We start from the raw sequence: 15,334 nt of genomic DNA, 5'->3' as shown, positions 1-15,334 counted from the left end.
ACGTGGGAGGACCGGCCGGCTTTGCCGGAAAGGGATTGGCCAGCCCCCGTGGGCGTGGCCTCGCCGACAGGACGTTCTGCCGTCATCGTCCGGCCCCGCCCCGTGGGCGGAGAGAAAGGCAGGCGGGGCCGGCCCGTTGGCTCCCGCTGTTTGCGCGCGGCGGCAGGATTGGCTGGCCGCAGCGGAGAGCGCTCGTGCTCGGGCGGGCGCGCTCGCGCCGGGCTCGTGCCTGCCTCCTGCGTGCGTGCGTGCGTGCGTGCGTGCGTGCGTTGGCCGCGGCGCGAGGCGGGCGCGGAGTCGGGAGGTCGCGCTGAGGCTCGAGCGGCCGTCGCCATTTTGTCGGGTTGTCTCTGACAGACGCGGGAGCCGCCGCCGCCGCCGCCCCCGGAGGTGCGACCGGGCACCGGGGCTGGGGGGAGGGGAGGGCCGGGGCCGGGGCCGAGTCCTGCGCGGGCGGGGCGGGGCGGGGCGGGGGCGGGCTCTGCCGCCTGGGGGCGGGGCCGCGGGCGGGGCGGGGCGGGGCCTGGAGGCCTCCTGTGAGGTGACTCGGAAGGCGAGGCCAGGCGGGGAAGCCGAGCCCGGAGTGAGCGCTCCGCCCCTCCCCCTCCGCAGGCCCAGTCGAGATGGTGAAGCTGTTCATCGGCAACCTGCCCCGCGAGGCCACGGAGCAGGAGATCCGCGCCCTGTTCGAGCAGTACGGGAAGGTGCTCGAGTGCGACATCATCAAGAACTACGGCTTCGTGCACATCGAGGACAAGACGGCGGCCGAGGACGCCATCCGCAACCTGCACCACTACAAGCTGCACGGCGTCAACATCAACGTGGAGGCCAGCAAGAACAAGAGCAAGGCCTCCACCAAGCTGCACGTGGGCAACATCAGCCCCACGTGCACCAACCTGGAGCTGCGCGCCAAGTTCGAGGAGTACGGGCCGGTGATCGAGTGCGACATCGTCAAGGACTACGCCTTCGTGCACATGGAGCGCGCCGAGGACGCCGTGGAGGCCATCCGCGGGCTGGACAACACCGAGTTCCAAGGTGAGCCCGCGCCCGCCCGGCCCCCTGGGGTGCGCCGCCCGCCCGGCCGGCCCCCTGCGGTGCGCCCCCCCGGGGGGCCCTGCCGCAGTCGGGGGGCTGGCCAGGGTGGGGCGGGGAGGTGTCCTCCATCCCGTGGTGAACCCGGACAGGTCGCCCTCCTCCTTTACGGCTCCGCGCGGTCACGAGGAGGTCGGTCCCCGCCGGTTTTAGCCGGGAGTGTCCCCACCGCGGGGGGCCGTGGGGGAGGACAGGGAAGGGCACGGAGCGTCCTGCTCCCTCGGGAGTGGAGTCCGGTTCTCCTGGGCCCGTCCGTGACCGGTTCTGCCTGCCGCGCCACCTGCTGGAGCTGCTCGCGGTGTCCCCGGGTGGTGCCCCGGGCTCTGCACGAGCAAACGCTTGATCGATGTTGATCGAAGTGAAAGCTCCATCGGGCGATGGCAGAGCGGACCCTTGCTGCCCGGCGGGCGATGGCAGAGCGGACCCTTGCTGCCCGGCGGGCGATGGCAGAGCGGACCCTTGCTGCCCGGCGGGCGATGGCAGAGCGGACCCTTGCTGCCCGGCGGGCGATGGCAGAGCGGACCCTTGCTGCCCGGCGGGCGATGGCAGAGCGGACCCTTGCTGCCCGGCGGGCGGTGGCAGAGCGGACCCTTGCTGCCCGGCGGGCGGTGGCAGAGCGGACCCTTGCTGCCCGGCGGGCGATGGCAGAGCGGACCCTTGCTGCCCGGCGGGCGATGGCAGAGCGGACCCTTGCTGCCCATCGGGCGATGGCAGAGCGGACCCTTGCTGCCCATCGGGCGATGGCAGAGCGGACCCTTGCTGCCCGGCGGCCCGGGCTGCCTTGGCTCTCTTCTGGAAAAGGGCTTTTGGAGTTCCCATCCTAAGAAAATCTGTGTGGGGGGGATTTGGGGGGGTTGGGAGTTTCTCTAAAGAAAACACGTTGCAGAATACTTCACTTAAAGAAAAGCCATGCGTGACCATGTTCACAGCATTTTCTTCATTAAAAAGAATGTTTAACTTAAATTCTTTGATTGAAAAGCTGTGAATAATGAAACTTACGTGTGCATCTGGGGATGAGGGAGAAGAGGCGGGAAGGTCTACACGGTTCTGAAGCTGGTGCCCAAGACACCGCCTGAGGTGCTCAAAAAAGAGACTTCCTCTTTGAGGCTAGAAGAACAGCTCCTCCAGAAGAGGGCGCTCCCGCGTGGGGATCAGCTGAGGTTTTTCATAACCAACTCTGTTTTGTTTTTCAGATGATGAGAACAAGTTTAGCCTAGATAGTAGGAGTCACAAATTAGGTCCCATCTAAGCTGGCCGATTACACTTGAGAACAATCTCTCCTTGGCCTGTTGAGTTGGCAGCCTGGTTGGCTCCTGAATCTTCTTTTTCTCTAGGCTCAGAAGCTGGACCCTCTAAAAGGAGGTGGCATGGCCAGGCTTGCCTGGCATTGTCTTTGCCCTCTCCTTAGGCAGAAAAGTCTGCTTGGCCGCTTCCAAATGTGAAGGCCAAAAGAAGGGTTATGTTTTAATTTGTGCAGTGTTCTGGGTTATGTCATTTATAAGGCCCTGGCAGTTCTCTACCATACCATTTCTAAATGGGTAAGGAGAGTGGGAACTGTATGTCCCCCAATAGCTTTTCATTCATCTATTCTGGGCAATTTAAAGCTTTTTTTTTTTTTTTTTTTTACTTTTCCTTTGGAAGAATGTGTCCAGGGGGAAAAAGGAAAAAGCCTAAGCTTCTTCAAGATACCCTTGTCCAGGATAGCTACATGGCATCTTAAGGATAAAGGCACTTCCCTGTCCTTTTAGAAGAAGGATGCAGGAAAGTGGGCTTCCTTGTTTGCCTAGATATTTAAACAGGTCTTTTTCTGGGTCTGTTGGTCCGCATGTATACAAACCCCTAAAGAAGCTATCTCTAAGTAAACAAGAGTTTGCTGTTTTGAGTATAATGTGCAAGGGCTCAGGTGTACAGCCTTTTCAGTTTAAATGAGTTCTCTGGAAGTTCTGCTTTGCCAGCTGTGTCCCCGGCCTCGCTGGGACTCTCGGAAAACCCCCTGCGAGCTGAGAAAGTGAAAGCCAGCAGGTCTCCCCTTGGTCAGTGATGACACAGTATTACCTTATAATTTTTTTGTGTGGCTAGTGTTCCGGATCGAGGTGGCGTCAGAGCTCCCTCTGTTGCCCCTTCCTCACAATATAGAGGTGAACTCCTGGGTTGTCAAGATGATGCCAGTAGAGCACAAACTCAGGCATGGCCGACCAGCTGTCAAGTCCAGGCCCCTGCTGCCTAGAGAGCCTGCCTGGCTAAGTTGGGAGGAGCTGATGACCAGGCTGGCTAGAGGGCTGAGACTCTTCGGCCAAAGACAGTCTGCTGAGGCTCCGGCGGGGGCTGGGAGCTCCCCCACCCCTCCAACCTTGTGGAAGCTGTGCCATGCCTTATGGAGCAGGGAGGGACAGTTTTTAACCCTCTTGTTCTTCTTACAGGTGTCTTTGCCTTGGTGTCCCCTAAGCCATGGTAAAAGTAGAGAAGCAGGACATTTTCCAGATGCTCTTAGTAAGAATTTTAAGGAATCACGAATAAAAACCCCACCTATACCCTTTCCAAAAACTTAGAGAAATAAATGGGGAAGTCTTCAGTTTTTGCAGATGTTTTAGTTCCGGGTAAACAGCCTACTACTTTATCACAGTTACTACAGAAATGGATTATGCCATAGATGTTTACAAACTCTATGTCACCAACCACCAAAAGGGAATGAAGGCAGGGATGAAGATTGGAACCAGCCATGAGAATAGAAAGCCTCTGTGGGCTCACAAACTTGGAAAAGCTTGGTTAGCAGGGGAAAGCCTTCCAAATGAGCTTCTGGATGTCATTCTGATTGGCTGCATTGAAAAAGCTGGCCATGGTTATTCTCTTATACCAGAATCAGAACGCCATTTTTAGAATCACCTAGTCCAGATTTCATGGATCGCAATCAATTTTGTCCATTTTGAGTTTGTAGCAATAGAACTGTTCCAAGCTCAGCTAGTATCGTAGGACCCTTAATAACTTCCAGGTTTGAAGATAGGGGCAGCTTAAATGGCAAAATTCACTATGACGCCCAAACCTAAAAGTTTCAGAGCATAGTTAATGACCTGTAGTTAATCTCACTTTTGCATATCTTGTTGGTGCTGGTGCCAGAGCTCTCTCATTCTTCTGAGTTGGAGGAGTCAGGGACTAGAAGAGGCTTGGGTTGGTAGAGGTCATGAGACATTGTGGCATGAATGAGTTCTACTAAAGTGATGTTCCTGCACTAACCCACTCCCCTCTCAGGGTCAGTGCATGGCGCAGTTCTGGCTGCCGTTCTGAAGCGGGGCTGTTTCCAACAGGATGGTGGAGCACGAGGCCTCCTGTCGAATAGCTGCATCCACGACAAGGTCTGTTAAAGAGGTAGCAACTCGCTGATCATGGAGGGGGACAAATGCACTTTGATTTGCTCTAAGCAGCCCTTATGTGAGTCATCCTAATGCTAAGCCCCGCTTTCTGCATTCTGCACTGGATTCATCTGGGCTGCCTTGATTTCCAAAGTCTCATGCAATCTGGGACCCAGTTATCCTGGAAAGTGCCCATTTTCTACCAGGCCCCCACTGAGCAGCCTGGGTGTTTTCCAGTAAGGGTCCCTGGGCAAGATGGTTGTTTCCTGGGAAGTATGGATGTAGCATGTTTGTCTGGGTGCCCAGAGGCCTTCAAGCAAATGCTGCATTTATTAACCAAGTGGATAATCCCCTGCGAAGTTTTTGGGGCAACACTGCAGGACGAAATGCTGAACATCTCCGTTATGGGGACAATGGGACAAGTCTATTGTCCCCAGAAAACTGGTATTGTTTCAAGTTCTTTTGTCCTGATTCCATTTGTTGAGGGACTGCAAACAAGTGGTTTTCCTTTGCATTATGGGCCTTGATTTACCTCTGAAGGAAGAGGGGGTAACTGGGATGTGGAACAGTGTATCTTTCTCCCAGCCCTCATGCAGAGTGAAGCAGATGAGCCAACTATGTTTTGTACACCCAACTTCTCAGAGCCCTCTGGTGATAGCCTGCAAAAGAAAAGGCTGGAGGAAACGCCTTTCTGGGTTCTAAACTACCACAAGATGGAAAGAAGCTGACAGCTCCGTTTACTAAGCTGCAGTCTATGTTTAGACTGTGTGTGGCCAGAATTAGGGGTTGGGGGGGGCGCAGAAACTTGGAAAGATGGTTTCCAAATCTTTCCAGATTGAGGTACTTAAGAAAAACTAATTTGGAAATGTCAGTGGCAGAATTTGACTTGTTCCAATTAACAACAGTCCTAGAAGTGAGAAGTGGAAACTTGTAAAAAAAATATATATATATATTTCTGTGTATGAGTGAAATGGGAAAGTTGTGGGAAGGGAATGTCCTGGCTCTGCCACTAGGGTGAATAGAAGGGAATCCTCCTCCTCCTCCTCTTCACTTGGTTTAAACTTCATGTGCGCTCTTTCATGGGGCAGATTGGTGACAAAGGAGAAGTGTGTGTGTGTGTGTGTGTGTGTGTGTGTGTGTGTGTGTGTGTGTGTGTGTACACACGTGTTCTTGTGTGCATCTTTTCCTATCCAAATTCAATTTTGATTTGTGGTGGGGATGAGGGCTCTGACTGACTTAAAGCAATCCTTCTTGCGTCTGTCTCTTCAAGGAAAACGAATGCACGTGCAGCTGTCCACCAGCCGGCTCCGGACCGCCCCAGGGATGGGAGACCAGAGTGGCTGCTATCGGTGCGGGAAAGAGGGCCACTGGTCCAAAGAGTGTCCGGTGGATCGGACAGGCCGTATGGCAGACTTGACCGAGCAGTATAATGAGCAGTACGGAGCCATTCGCGCGCCCTACGCCATGGGCTACGGGGAATCCGTGTATTACAACAATCCGTACGGAGCGCTCGACTATTATAAGCGTTACCGGGTGAGGTCTTATGAGGCGGTGGCAGCAGCAGCAGCGGCCTCCGCGTACAACTATGCAGAGCAGACCCTTTCCCAGCTCCCACAAGTCCAGAATCCAGCCATGAGCAGTCACCTCACCTCCACCTCTCTCAACCCTTACGATAGACACCTGTTGCCAACGTCAGGAGCTGCCGCTGCCACCGCTGCTGTGGCTGCTGCTGCCGCTGCCGCCACTGCAGCTACCTCCTCTTATTATGGGCGGGACCGGAGCCCCCTGCGCCGAGCTGCAGCTGCAGTCCCCGCTATTGGAGAGGGCTACGGTTACGGGCATGAGAATGACCTGTCCCAGGCCTCGGCAGCTGCACGGAATTCTCTGTACGACGTGGCCCGGTACGAGCGGGACCAGTATACGGACCGGGCGCGGTACTCAGCCTTTTAAAGCTCGAGGTGAGAGTGGGGTGGGTATGGCAGAGAGGTTCGATTTAGTTGAGGTGAAAGGGACACCAGTGCTTTATAGAGAAGAAAGCCAACTTCCTGCTGGGAACAGCCTCACAAAGGTATAAGTTACACTTTGAACTCATCTATCTCTATGGCTCAGGGTGGGAGGGTCACCATGGCCTTTTAACATTTCTTTTCTTTTGATTCTTATTTCCTATAACCATCTTTTCTGAGAGGAATTACTTTTTTTCCAAAGACAGAAACACTGTTGGAGGGGGGCAGACTGCTAAAGCCAGGGACCACCTGGTACATGGTCATAGGACAAAGAGAGCCTTTCACAGGGGTGAAGACTTCTTGAAGTCCCTCAGTTTAATTCACAGGCTGACAGGAAATTCCTAGTCACACCATTTGGTGTGGGAAGACTCCCTCTACACTCTTTGCTGAAAATTGACTGTTCTGGGTCTGTCCTCACGTTGGGGTGCTCCCCTTACCAGAAGTCCAGAGTATCTAGTTCTGCGTAGCTAATTAACACAGGTCTTGGACCTGGGCTGTGAATGGGAGGGGACTTTCCACAGGATGCTGGCCAACTTGTCCCTTATCCCTCTAAGCTAAGGATTGGATTGGATCTTGAGTCCCTTGAGATTTCCTTCCAGCTCAGCCTGAGACGTCAGTTTGTTTCAAATACTTCACAGTTCTTGGCCACATTTTATGAGACACTCCTGCTGGTAATGGAGATTTTTCCCTGAGGTTGAATGAGGATGACAAGATTAGTGGGGACCTGCCACCCGCTGTGCACATCCTTAGTGGTGGAGTAGAAACAGCCTTGTGTCTGCTATGGGCTCCCCCATTTTCTTGGCAGCAGCACCTTGTAATTAGGCACCAGCCCCAGAAAGAGAAGCTCAAGAGGACAGTGTAAACTGAGGGCAGAAGAGATTTATAGGGATTTACCCTGTGAGTAGTGAAGTGGTGTGGTCTCTGGATTGTGCAGGAGAACTCTTTTATACCTGTGTAAAAAGAGAAGTGGTATTTAGAAACAGTCCCTAGAGTCTATCACCTGTTTACACGGAGATACCCACCACCACTCCTGGATGAAGGACTTGGCCACCCCCTTGCCAGGCACCCCTCAGAATGGTGTCTGGTAGGTGGCCTTTCAGAGTCACTTGTGGGTAGGGGCCCTCTAGTGTTCCCTGAGACACCCAACAGTAATGAGGCTGCCAGGATGAACTCCCAGCACTCGACTCGGGGTCTGTCACTTGTAGAGAGGAGCCTGGTGTGAGTTAACAGTTTCCCAGCTCTCACTATCTAGAGCTGCAGAAAAATTATAGAATTTTAAGGCACGGCTCCTTGGGATTTGGCAGAAATCTAGTGGAGAGCAGGAAGTGTGGGCTGTAAGTGGCAGGATGAATGACTTGCTCCTGGATGTCTGAGCCGTTTGTTCCTCACTTCTGAGAAACTTTGCAGTCTTTCAGGCTTTATCAGTTGGGAGCAGTGGGAGTGACAGACAGTCTCCCCAGTGCCACTGGTCGTGTACCCAGGTGTCAGTGCTCGGGCTTTACCTGGATCTTTGTAAAGCCTCTGAGGCTCCTCTTCCCTGACCCCAGCAGAGTGCCCACACCCTGGGGTCTCAGACTGACACTTGTTTTCTGTTTTCTCTTGACAAACAGGATGGGAGCCAGGGCCTTAGCAGCCGGAGTCCCGCCGTCCTGCGGACAGTGTCTAAGCCTCTTGTGTTGTGCTCTCTTTCAGGTAGGCTATTTGCGGGCTGAACCCTCGGGCTGCGGTCGGTCGTATGGGAGGACTGCTTCACTCGCGCGGTCCCCTTTGCCGGGATGTTCCCGTTGCTTCATGTTTCAGTAAACAAAGGAGTTTGTGACCAACTGTGGTTTTTTTTTTCCCCTTAATTTAATTCTTCTAAGGTGGCTCTTTCCTCCCTGCTAACAAACCATCTGTGTAACTTTTCATTCAACATTTCCTTCTTTCCTCAGCCTCTGATCAGCCCGGGCTGTGGTAAGGACCCTGCTGGCCTTACCCCTCCTGAGGGAACCTGGAGCCCTCCTCCCTCCCTGGCTTCTCCTGGGAGTTCAGCTCCTGTCCTTGGCCCCCAGCACTAGGATCTGCTGGCCCTTTACTGGGACTCTCTGGTGTCCGATAGCCCACCCCATCTGGAGTGTCACACTGCAGCAGCTGACCTTCTGGGGGGGCTGGGCTAGGGGGCTGTTGGGGGGTGGGGCCACTTTTTTAATGACCTCTGATCATGGTACCAGCATGTGCTGGAGGCGCCTCCTCACCTTCTCCTCTCCCTCGTCCCCTTTTTGAACAAATAAACATTTCTAACAATCCAGCATCCCGTTCTATGTAAGTGATACTGAAGACATTACACAGATAGGAGCAGAGAGGTGATAAGCTGGGAGGAGACCATGGTAAGGAGCTCCTGCTGTATGCAGGGCACTCTGCGGGGGCTTTACAGTTACTGCCTCAGTCCCTGGTTGGGAGGGGCTGCCAAGCATCACAGAACCAGTAAACGTCTGCGGCTAGATTAGAACTTGGCTTTTCCCAACAGCTCACATAATCTCACTCAGAGAGCATTCTGTTTCTAACCTGGACCAGCCAACAAATTGAAGGTCCACTTTTCCTTCCAAACTATCTTCTTTTAACCTAAAAGTTATTGCCTTTGATGTCATGATTCTCTGATCTGTGTTCTCTTGTGAGCTAGGAGATCAAGGATCTAGAATTTCCTTAACACAGGTGCTTATCAAATCTGTGTATAGTTTAACCCTTTCACTTGGTAGATGCCCTTTAGAAGCAGCGAATTATATAATCCCTTTTTTGCTTAGCTTGTAAGCTTCTTGAGGGAAGCTCAGTGCCTGACACACAGTAGGCACTTCGTGTATGTGTGTGTGTATTGCCCCTGCCATCATTCCCCCATCCGCTTCCCCACCTTGTGTGAGCCCAGCCCTCAAGACACCTGGCCACCTCTGGGCCAGGGCCTTGTTAGAGAATGCATGTTTGGACTGCTCATCACAGGAACAAAGGGTCCCAGAAAAAACGGGGTCTAAGGGAAAACGTGACCTACTCTCCTGCAGTTCTAGGAGCCTACTCCTGAGCTCTGCCCCATCTCCACAGAGCATTTATTAAACACCATCAACATGGGAGGGGTGGGCATATCAGGCAGAGGAGCATTCTGTGGGGTACACCTGCAGGGGGTGGCAAGCCCCTCCCTCCACCCCATGGTTCTTATCTCTTAACTGCGTGTGCTTTTATCAGGCATGTCTGGACACTGCCTTAACTCTCTCACCAGAACATACTCTTGAGGGCAAGCCCTGGATGGCTTTTTAGCTTGGGACCTTAGAAGAGTGCCTGGCACAGATTCAGTGCTGAGAGGTACCCCTGGTGGTGGTGACCCAGGCAGGGGGAAGGAACTGTGACCATGTCTTCCCCCATTTCCTACAGAAGGTGTTAGCTGCCACTGCCCATCCTGGGGGGTGGGGGGTATGGATGACAGTGGAAGGGGCAGGTTACAGCCACCAGAAAATTCCTGAGGCTAGTCAGGAAACCAAAGACAAGTGAGCCGACACCGATCAGAGGTCGGACTGGCCCCTGCCCTCAGGAGAGGTGTGTAGGTGCATAGAGAATCAGTGCCAGGCGAGAAGCATCTGGAAGAATCAGGACCTATCTGGCCCAGCCTCACAAAACCCCTACAGGGGTCAGAGACAGGCTTGACCTGAATGCAGGGTCAGCATTCTTTCCATCCGATTATCCTGCCTTCCTGAGTCTGGAGGGAAGGAACAAGCATTTATTAAGCGCTTACTGTGTTTCAGGCACTGCGATAAGCACCTTCTCTACACTAACCCCCAAATTAAGGCAGAGTTGGAGTCAGTTCTGGCTGGGGGAGGGCTAGTGTCAAGAGTAGTGATGCGCTGTCAGGGGGAGTAAGAGCTATGAGGAGGCTGAAAAGCTAGGCTGGGGTCAGCTTGTGCCAGGCTTTAAAATGTAGGGGCATTTCTGTGGCATCCTAGAGAGATAGTAGGGAGCCACTGAAATTCATTGTTGAGTAGGAGTGATATGGTCAGACCTTCCAGCTAAGAAAAAGCACTTTGGCAGGCAGGGCTCATCCTGGGAAGGGAGATGGACCCTCCCCATTTTACAAAGGGAGGCAGGGATCCATGAAGAAAGTCAAAAACTGCCCTCTCAGACGCATTTCCCAGCGCCCAATAAACGTCCCATCTTCGACCACTAAAAAAATAAGTGTTTTATTAAAAACACAACATCCAACATCCACACAAACATACTTGTCCTGTAACTGTTTAGACTGACCCACCAGACGCTTCTCAGCTGCTCCAAGTCTGCCAGGTTTCTTTACAATCCGTTCCTCTGTAAGCACTGTGTTTTCCATAGTCCGAAGGTGGTTCTCATTTGCTGGCTTTTTTCACTTTGCTTGATTTCATCTAGGCCTTTTCAGTTTTCTCCATATTCCTCACTCTTGTCCGTCTGACCTGCTTTATCTTACCCTTCCCAGATAGTTAAACATCTGGGTTGCTTCCAGCATTTTGTAGGGATGTCTGAAGAGGCAGTATTTCTCTTTTGTTTTTGATAACACAGGATATATTTCTGACTTTGGAATTATTGGGTCCAAACTCGGACCTCTAAATAAAATGCCTGAGATCTCACAGGCAGCTCCCTCAGCCTCAGTTTCCTTCTCTGTAGAACAACCATCCTACCCATCACACAGCTTTGTAGTGAAGATTTTGCTCGGTTACCTTTCAAAGGCTTGAAAGAAGAGCTGGGATCTAGCTGTAGTTCTCCCTTCCCTTCTCCTACTGGCCTGTAGAGAAAAAATAAGACATTGATCCAGCTTAGGGCAGAAATTCTGCTGTACAACTATGGAAAATAACACAGTGGTTGAAGAACCAGATTCTATGGACAAAAGACTGGAGTTTTTCCCTCTAAAATATTTGCAGTATAAGCTTAAGACCAGATAAAAGAATCTCTGTCAACAGAGATGGCCAAAGTTGTGGCCGAGGGTCCTTAAGGGAACCTGGAAGGAGTATCGGCAGGTCACAAACACCAGGGTGAGAAGTGGCTGGTCAGTGTGGACAGCTTGGACCTCAAGGGAGGAGGAGTCCCTGCTGGGCAAGGATGGCAGAGGGAGTGGCCAGAAGGTGGCATTACTGTCGCTGCTCCCTACTCCTGCAGCCTCTCAGTGGAAGGCAAAAGGAGAGAATAGAAGAAGTTTGTCAGTTATGGAAGATGATCTCCCAAGAAAAGGGGGGAGGGACTGGCAGGTCCAGATAAGATGCTGCAGGACAAGGCTGAGGTGGGGGGGAGTGGGGAGCCAGGCCGCTGGGGATGGGGAACAGGTGGTACACTAGCAGCCTGGGATTGGGAATCACTGGAACGGGGAGAGTACAAGCTGAGGGGAGAGTACAAGCTGAGGGCCGAGTCCAGTCACAGCATCAGTGGTTGGAGTAAGGTCCCTTGAGAGAGGTGGTCACCAGACTGCTCAAGGTCCAGCCTGGCGGCAGACAGATAAAAATGAGGCTTTAAAAAGAAACTCAGTGTATGTTAATAGTTCGTGGTCCAGAGACTTTTTGCTCTTTCAGTTTCCACTGTTGCCGTCATGATCTTAACCCACAGGTCTGAGGCTGTAGTTAGAAGAGACCCTTTCAAGCCCCCAGCATCAGACCTCTCAGGGTAATCACCAGTGTCCAAGTCCCACCAAACTCCTGCTAACACAAGGCAACTCTCCTGTTCCTTAACCATGTTGAGGTTCAAGAGAAGGATGGTCAAGTCTGGGAGCAGCAACCAGAGGGAAAGTGGCAAGGAGGGGCATGCGAGCATGGCCTGGCCCTGGCTTGGAACACACAGGGGGGACAGAATAGAAAAGAGACCTAAGATGGTGCCTCCTGCTTTCCTGACACTATAATCCCTTACGCAGCACTGGGATATGAAAGGAAAGGCTGGGGGAGTAACCTCACTGGAAATCAGGGAATTCTTTGTCAAGCTTGTGACTGGAAATCAATCCTCTGGCACTGAGACTTTGGAATTACAGAAACTTGGGTGCGTGCCAGTTTGATCTCACCTGTGCCTCAGAGCAGGTACTGCTCTGTGCTAGCCTGATGCAATCCCATGGGAGAGTGAATCTTGGGAAACATCCTTCACCACAATGCCATCCTCTTGTGAGGGAGACAAAGGAGCCTGGTAAAACCTCAACCCTGAGAGTCTGTCCTACCTGTCATGCCCTAGAAGCAAGAATTCTTAACCTAGGGTTTGTGGACTTATTTTAATTTTTTAATCTTCTGATAACTGTATTTCAATAGACTTGGCTTCATTTATAATCCTGTGTAGTTTATTTTATGCCTCTGAAAATCTTCCTCTGAGAAGGGGTCCTCAGACTGCCTGCCCCAGGGGTCCAGAACATAAAAACAATGAAGAACTCCGCGCTCTCCCACACCCCCCTGTAGAACCCCTGACAATTCGTCCTCAAGTAAATGCTGGACTGAGCACACAGCCCCAACCTTCACAGAGCTCACAGAAGATGCGTTGGCTGGGCTAATGCGGGGTGGAAATCTAACCACTGCTTCAATCTGCATTCCCCACCCCACACCAAACAAAAGATGTGATAAAAGAATTCAAACAATGCAAGCATCTATGGGGGCAAATAAAGAGAACTCGGGGAAAGCTGACTTTTACCCAGAGGGGGTGGGTGTAGAGGGCTTCTCAAGGTCACTGGTTCACTCCCCAGGTAATTTCCATCCCTAGTGACAGCTTGAAATGTCTTCTCCAGCCTCCATCCCCCACTCACAGCAGGCTGAGCTAACTTCGCTGAGATTATGGAAACTCCTCAACCCCTCTCTCTTCCTCAAACCTGCTGAGCCCCATTCGATTTATTTTTTCCAGTGGATTTTACTGAGGTCTTGTTTTTACATCACCCTCCTATCTCAAGAGTCCTCCCTCCACTTCCCAGAGGACCAGCCTTTCTAATGAAGTCTAAAAGAGGAAACAGCCAGATGAGCCAAAGTAACCACCATGTTGAAAAAGCCCAGAGTCGCCCCCAATCTGGAGAGGAAGCAGGGGCAAGGCCTTCTCAGGCTCAGTCAGTAGAATTTCGGAGCATTTGTTCCATTGGCACAGCTGTGGCCACAGTGCACAGTCTTGTCTTCACCCTGCTTCAGTTCGCCAGTCTTCCTATGTTACTCCCCAAAGGATGGGTCTCCAGGTCTTTGCCATTACAAAAAGTGCTGCTCTAAGTGTTCTGATGTACTGGGCGGGGGGGGGGTGTGTGTCTTTCTGTTTGTTTCTGACCCTCTTGAGGTACATGTGGAGCAGCAGAATCTCAGCGTCAGACAGTCTGGACATTTCAGTCACCATCCTCCCATAACTTCAGGTTGCTTCCCAGGATGGTTGTGATGGGGTACAGACTCTTGGAACCTCCTTGAACTCTCCTTGAATCTCCCTACTTAACTGCCCCTTGCCTCCTTGGTCATCCCTTCTTTCCCTTGGTTTCCCTTCCTTTTCCCTCTACCCCAACCCCCTCGATTTCTGCCTCATTTACCTTCCAAGTCTCCTATCCTGTATCTCCTCCCATGGCCCCTCCCTGTTTGTCTACCCCTGCTCAGTTCCCAGCCATAAGTCTTGCTGAGGTGCCTCTCTCTGCATCCCCTCTTCCTGAGGCAACATTCACTCCGGCCTCAGGCCCCACCCCCATGGCAGTCTCTGGGGTATCTCTCCCTCTAACCCCTTTGCCTCCTCAGATGCCAGCTGATCTTCCCCCTTGCCAGCCAGATGCCCTGGCCTAGCAGCCTAATCCAGTTCAGCAGGCATTCCCCAGCCCCTCCCTCACAAGAAGTGGGACTTCCTATCTTCCTCCACAAGCCCTGTCCCCATTGGTCCATCAGGGCTGTTTTTCTTGAGAGAAGTGCCTGCCTCACCCAATGGGACAACCAGAGTGCATGTTCCATTCTCACTCAGATTAAAAAGAAACTAGGGAGATACTTGGAAGATCCCACTAAGTTTACTGAGGATTTTAGGGACATATCCTTATAATTTGAACTTTCTTGGAATGATCTACATATTCTTTTTTCTACCTGCCGTACAGCTGAAGAGGAGAATCTGGGAGCAAGCCCAGAAGTGTGGAGATTGTTTGGCTAGAAATGACCCCATGAAATACCCCCTGGAACAGTGGCTATTCCCCTTACTGACCCAGGATGTGATTATCAGAAAAATGAGGATAGGGGTGATAATATTTAATACAAATTTTGGACTTTAATAAGGGCCAAAGCTTGAATTAAGAAGAGTCTGGACCTAACAGTCTCCTTTGTTATCTTAAATAAACTCAAGAGAATGCCTTTTGGTGTCAGTAAGCAAATGGGACTTCCTTACCAGACCCTTCTCCTGGCATCTTAGTGTAAGGAAAAATACATCTTGGGTTGTAATTCCAACTTTGTCAACTCTGTTAAAGATACCCTTTTTTATGTCCACAACTTCAAGGGCCTGTTTAGAACAGGATGTCTGTCACCAGAGTAATGGGATTTTCTCCTTATCTTATGTCACAGAGACATGCTACAGAAAGGAGATTCACCCAGCTTGGGATCATAAAACTCAATGGACACTACTTTGTTAAATGTCTTGTCTTACTAAATTTATGATTTGTTCAACTAGGAGAGTTCCTTTCTCATGGTAAAATGTATAAAAACCATAAGATTTCTGTACTGGGGAGCCAGATTTGGTCCTGGCTCCGTAGCACTACGTAACCGTTATCTTTATGGGGATTTGTTTAATTCCTGTTGCCTTTTCTTTAACCAAGTTTTCAGGTCAGCAGGGAAAAGAGACCATATGGTGTTTTGTTTGCTCGAGGGCCTAAAAACCGCATTTAAAAAGCAGGTGAATTTTCAAAAGATTAAAGAAATTATCCAGGGAGAAAAGGAAAACCCTGCCCTTTTCCAAAAC

At 51.7% G+C, this 15,334-nt stretch overlaps 1 protein-coding gene across 12 annotated transcripts; it reads left to right on the top strand.

Moving 5' to 3' along the window:
- Positions 1–102: 102 nt before the first annotated feature.
- On the top strand, positions 103–8,729 carry LOC140524605 (RNA-binding protein 4B). Of its 12 annotated transcripts, XR_011973775.1 has the most exons (7): positions 103–390; positions 613–1,035; positions 3,513–3,689; positions 4,339–4,442; positions 5,710–6,397; positions 8,053–8,134; positions 8,374–8,729. XR_011973775.1 is itself a non-coding variant. In XM_072639226.1 (4 exons), the coding sequence occupies exons 2-3, from the start codon at positions 624–626 to the stop codon at positions 6,387–6,389; spliced, it is 1,092 nt and encodes a 363-aa protein (XP_072495327.1). In that variant the 5' UTR covers positions 103–390; positions 613–623; the 3' UTR covers positions 6,390–6,397; positions 8,135–8,729. The 12 variants fall into 12 exon arrangements, 6 of the variants coding, with proteins under 6 accessions (XP_072495327.1, XP_072495329.1, XP_072495331.1 ...); XR_011973777.1 differs by lacking the exon at positions 3,513–3,689 and having other exon boundaries at positions 4,395–4,442; XR_011973774.1 differs by lacking the exon at positions 3,513–3,689.
- The last annotated feature ends 6,605 nt before the right edge of the window (positions 8,730–15,334 follow it).

This window comes from Notamacropus eugenii, chromosome 2, assembly GCF_028372415.1.
Source record: "Notamacropus eugenii isolate mMacEug1 chromosome 2, mMacEug1.pri_v2, whole genome shotgun sequence".
In the NCBI taxonomy this organism is placed as follows: Eukaryota; Metazoa; Chordata; class Mammalia; order Diprotodontia; family Macropodidae; genus Notamacropus; species Notamacropus eugenii.
The sequence above is the reverse complement of the archived record's forward strand: the minus strand, read 5'-3'. Positions and strand labels throughout refer to the sequence as shown.

Excerpts from the sequence above, each read along its gene's own strand:
- LOC140524605 (XM_072639226.1), top strand. The coding sequence starts at position 624 with ATGGTGAAGCTGTTCATCGGCAACCTGCCCCGCGAGGCCACGGAGCAG. Across the intron at positions 1,036-5,709 it reads GGACAACACCGAGTTCCAAG|GAAAACGAATGCACGTGCAG; the intron begins GTGAGCCCGCGC and ends TGTCTCTTCAAG.